The sequence below is a fragment of the Lipotes vexillifer genome, unplaced genomic scaffold, assembly GCF_000442215.2.
Source record: "Lipotes vexillifer unplaced genomic scaffold, Lipotes_vexillifer_v1.1 scaffold643, whole genome shotgun sequence".
NCBI classification, from domain to species: Eukaryota; Metazoa; Chordata; class Mammalia; order Artiodactyla; family Lipotidae; genus Lipotes; species Lipotes vexillifer.
In genome coordinates, this window is record NW_006781628.1 from 236,665 (window position 1) to 241,112 (window position 4,448).

The window sequence follows — 4,448 nt, forward strand, 5'->3', positions numbered from 1 at the left end:
CGCTCTTCCAGTCCTTCCTGAGAAAACGTTATTCCCATGGAGCCAGAACCTTTCTGAATCCTCAGGATGAAGTATGCTTTGAGAGCTGACACTTTAAAGCTGCCGGAAGCTGGCAAGGGAGTGAGCTTGGTTATTCGCTGCTTATTCGCTCGCAGGAGGGAGATGAGCGTGCTGCTCCGCGCGCTGCGGCTGCCCACGTGACGGAGGCTGTTTATTTTGGAGCCTTTCATTTCATCGTGGTGCGGTTCTCAGCTGAAGCCCAAGTGTCCCCTGGATAAATTAAGGACTCTCTCTTTCTCCCCTCATAAAGTGACCTAACTCGTTCAGAAATCATTGTGGGCCTCCAGGGACCAGATCCTATTGTAGGCACCTGGGATCCACTGGTGAGCAAGCCACGCAAGGGTCCCTGCCTCGTGGAGGTGACATTCGCTCAGAGAAGACGGACAACAAGTAGTCAACATAAGGAAAGTTAGACAGTGTTGGAAGGTAGTGAGTATTATGCTGGGGAGGGAAGAGGGCAGGAGGGTCTGGATTTGGGCTCGGGAGGGATTGCATTTGAAACAGGGAGGTCAAGGTGGGGCTTGGTGGTGGTGACATTTGAGCAAAGACTTGAAGGGGATGTGGGCGTGAGCCACTGGGTACTCTGCAGGAATGGTATTTCAGGCAGAGAGGGAACAGCCGGCACAAAGGCCCTGAGTCCCTGTTTGTGTTCTGATCTGTGTGGTTCTCAACCACAGTGATCTTGCCCCCAGGGGACGTTTGGCAATATCTGAAGCCACTTCAGTTCGTCACTGTTGGGATGGGGCTGGGGGACACTACTGGCATCTCCTGGGTAGAGGCCAGGGATGCAGCTACACATCCTTAAATGCTCCCACAACAAAGAATGTTCCAGCCCAAAATGTCAGTAGTGCTGAGGTTGAGAAACCTTGTGTTTGAGGAACAGTGAGAAGGCCAGAGAAGCTGGAGGGGGAGGCAGTAAGGAAGAAGGAAGCTGCATACGAGGTCAGTGGTAACAGAGGCTGGGACGGAGTGGGTGGCCAGGTCAGGGAGGGCCTTGGGCCAGTGTTGACTTTGGCTTTTATGCCAAGGGAAATGGGGAGCCATTGGAGGGCTTGGAGCAGAGGAGGGGGACATGAGCTGCGTTAACAGTTTTAAGAGTGTTGCTCTGGCTGCCGGGTGGAAAACAGACTGAAGGCGGGTAAGGCTGGAATGCAGGGGCTCGGGGGCAAGAGCCGATGGAGCACAGACCAGTGGAAGCAGCTTTGAGAATTCTGTGCACAGGACCATCCAGTGCCAAATTTTAGATTTTAGTTTTAGGGCAACAAGGTGATCTGGAAATTCCACACCATCCCCACTCGTTTCATTACTATATGTCATATGTTTTGCATACACACACACACACACACACACACACACACACACACACACACAGATGAGAGAGAGAGAAACAGAAATAGATATGGTTAAGTTGCCTTAGCTGGATTATGTTTTACACAACAGGATACCTGATATCTGTTTTAACAATTTGTTCATAACAAAACAGTTTGACGTAGGTTAGGCCCAGTGTAATCCTTCTCTGCTTTAACATGGGCTTGGCAAAAAAAATTCCCTCTTGCTAACAACTCTTTTGTGGCCTATTGTCCTAAGCCACATATAACCCTAAACATACTAAATTACCTGAAAATGGGATGGAGAGCATAAAAGGTTTAGTACCTAATAAATTGGGCGTTTGAATTGCTTTCCTCTTTTAAAACTGTATTCAGTTGTTCAAAGTTACTCTTCTCTTACTTGATCAGCCAAAGCAAATGCTTGAAACACAGCAGAAAACGCCAAGAGACTGCAAATTCATGCGTTTGCCCAGAGGTCTCAAACATCGCAGAGCATCACCTCAATCATTCCTCCATGTGATCTCCCTAAAATGCACATCTCTTGTCCTCTTTGCAGCCAGAGCCAGTGGGAGTCATGTGACAGCCTGCAGCAGAGGCTGGACACCCGCCTCCCACCATCTGCCCACAAATAGCATCTCAGTCCATGTACTGCTATGATACATTTACATGTCATCTTCCATGTCCTGGCTATTGTAAATAGAGCTGCAATGAACATTTTGGTACATGACTGTTTTTGAATTACGGTTTTCTCAGGGCATATACCCAGTAGTGGGATTTCTGGGGCGTATGGTAGTTCTATTTTTAGTTTTTTAAGGAACCTCCAGGTGTCCATCAACAGATGAATTGGTAAAGAAGATATGGCACATATATACAATGGAATATTACTCAGCCATAAAAAGAAATGAAATTGAGTTATTTGTAGTGAGGTGGATGGACCTAGAGTCTGTCATACGGAGTGAAGTAAGTCAGAAAGAGAAATACAAATACCGTATGCTAACACATATATATGGAATCTAAAAAAAACAAAACAAAACAAAAAAAGTGGTCATGAAGAACCTAGGGGCAAGACAGGAATAAAGACACGGACCTACTAGAGAATGGACTTGAGGACACGGGGATTGGGAAGGGTAAGCTGGGACGAAGTGAGAGAGTGGCATGGACATATATACACTACCAAATGTAAAACCAATAGCTAGTGGGACGCAGGCGCATAGCACAGGGAGATCAGCTCGGTGCTTTGTGACCACCTACAGGGGTGGGATAGGGAGGGTGGGAGGGAGACGCAAGAGGGAAGAGATATGAGGACATATGTATATGTATAACTGATTTGCTTTGTTGTAGAACAGAAGCTGACACACCATTGTGGAGCAATTATACTCCAATAAAGATGTTAAAAAAAAAAAAAGAAAGAAAATACATTAACTGTAAATACTCAAAAAAAAAAAAGAAATATAAGGTTAAGTAAAATATATGAAAAAAAATTTTTTTAATGTCATCTTGAGCTTCCCTGGTGGCGCAGTCGTTGAGAGTCCCCCTGCCGATGCAGGGGACACGGGTTCATGCCCCAGTCCGGGAAGATCCCACATGCCACAGAGCGGCTGGGCCTGTGAGCCATGGCCGTTGAGCCTGCGCGTCCAGAGCCTGGGCTCCACAACGGGAGAGGCCGCAGCAGTGAGAGGCCCGGGTACCACAAAAAAAAAAAAAAAAAAAAGTCATCTCACAGTATGACTATATATTTTTAAAGTCATGCTAATCCAAAGAAGTGGTAAATTAGTTTCTGTGTTAGTGAAAAGTAGGCTTAATATTTTTCAAGGAAGCTCTAAAATACAGTTGAGCTCAAGAGCTTTTCATGTGATCTGTCAGAGTGGTTCTCGTCCCACTCAGCTGAGCAGAGGTGTTAAGTCGGGGTGGATTTCAGGAAAGAGCACTCCTTGGTATTCCAGGTGAAGGTAGCAGTGTCTTCCAAGCCCAATCCAAGGTTAATCCTTTTTTCACCCTCTAAGACAGGGTTTCTCAACGTACGCTGCATGGACCACCCCCATCAGAATTTCTCCAGGGCTCGTTAGAAGTACAGATTCCTCGGCCCCCCCCCACTCTTCCCTTAAGGGTCGTGCTAGGACTCTGCATTTCCGTGAGCATCCCAGCATAGTCCCATCCACGCTCACATTTGACAACCACAACTGTAGGTTACGTCACTAGAACTAGAAGAAGGGGCCTCCTTCAGCATCAGAACCCTCAATACAGACGCGTTACAAAATGGCAGATGTTATTCAAATGGCAAGTCCACTTCTAAGGATTTGTTTTCAGCAAGGAAGTGTGTCACCCCCCCGTGTCAGTCTCCTCTTTCGAGTGGAGTCTTGGAGGGTACCTTTCGGCCTGTGTCCTCAGGGTCGGGGGGTGGGGGGGACAGCGGTCCCTGAGCTGGCAGTTTCACCCTGAGGCTGAGCTTGGCCTCCTTTAGGAGACACTGGGGTCTTGGAGCCTCCTCGAAATGGTCGTTGCTGTTGTCTCACGTGACCGTTTCTGTTTTCTTGTTGCACAGCAAATATGCCAGAGGATTATCCTGATCAGTTTGATGATGTCATGGATTTTATACAAGCCACCATTAGAAGACTTAAAAGGTCACCAGATAAACAAATGGCCGTGCTTCCTCGCAGAGAGCGGCACCGGCAGGCTGCAGCCGCCAGCCCGGAGAGTTCCCGAGGGAAAGGCCGGCGGGGCCAGAGGGGCCGAAATCGGGGGTGCGTCTTAACCGCCGTGCATCTGAATGTCACTGACTTGGGTTTGGGCTACGAAACCAAGGAGGAACTCATTTTCAGGTACTGCAGCGGCTCATGCGATGCAGCCGAGACAATGTATGACAAAATATTAAAAAACTTGTCCAAAAATAGAAGGCTGGTGAGTGACAAAGTCGGGCAGGCGTGTTGCAGACCCCTCGCCTTCGATGACGACCTGTCCTTTTTAGACGATAACCTGGTTTACCATATTCTGAGAAAGCATTCCGCCAAACGCTGTGGATGTATCTGACTCCCGCTCCAGAGACTGCTGTGTATTGCATTC

At 47.8% G+C, this 4,448-nt stretch overlaps 1 protein-coding gene across 4 annotated transcripts in view; it reads left to right on the forward strand.

The window, feature by feature from the left end:
- Positions 1 to 4,415, forward strand: part of GDNF (glial cell derived neurotrophic factor) — a 27,900-nt gene extending 23,485 nt beyond the window's left edge. For all 4 annotated transcript variants that reach the window (XM_007454805.1, XM_007454807.1, XM_007454808.1 and 1 more), the window contains one exon: positions 3,931 to 4,415. In XM_007454805.1, coding sequence (XP_007454867.1) covers positions 3,931 to 4,415 — 485 coding nt within the window. The remainder of the gene's footprint in view (positions 1 to 3,930) is intronic.
- The last annotated feature ends 33 nt before the right edge of the window (positions 4,416 to 4,448 follow it).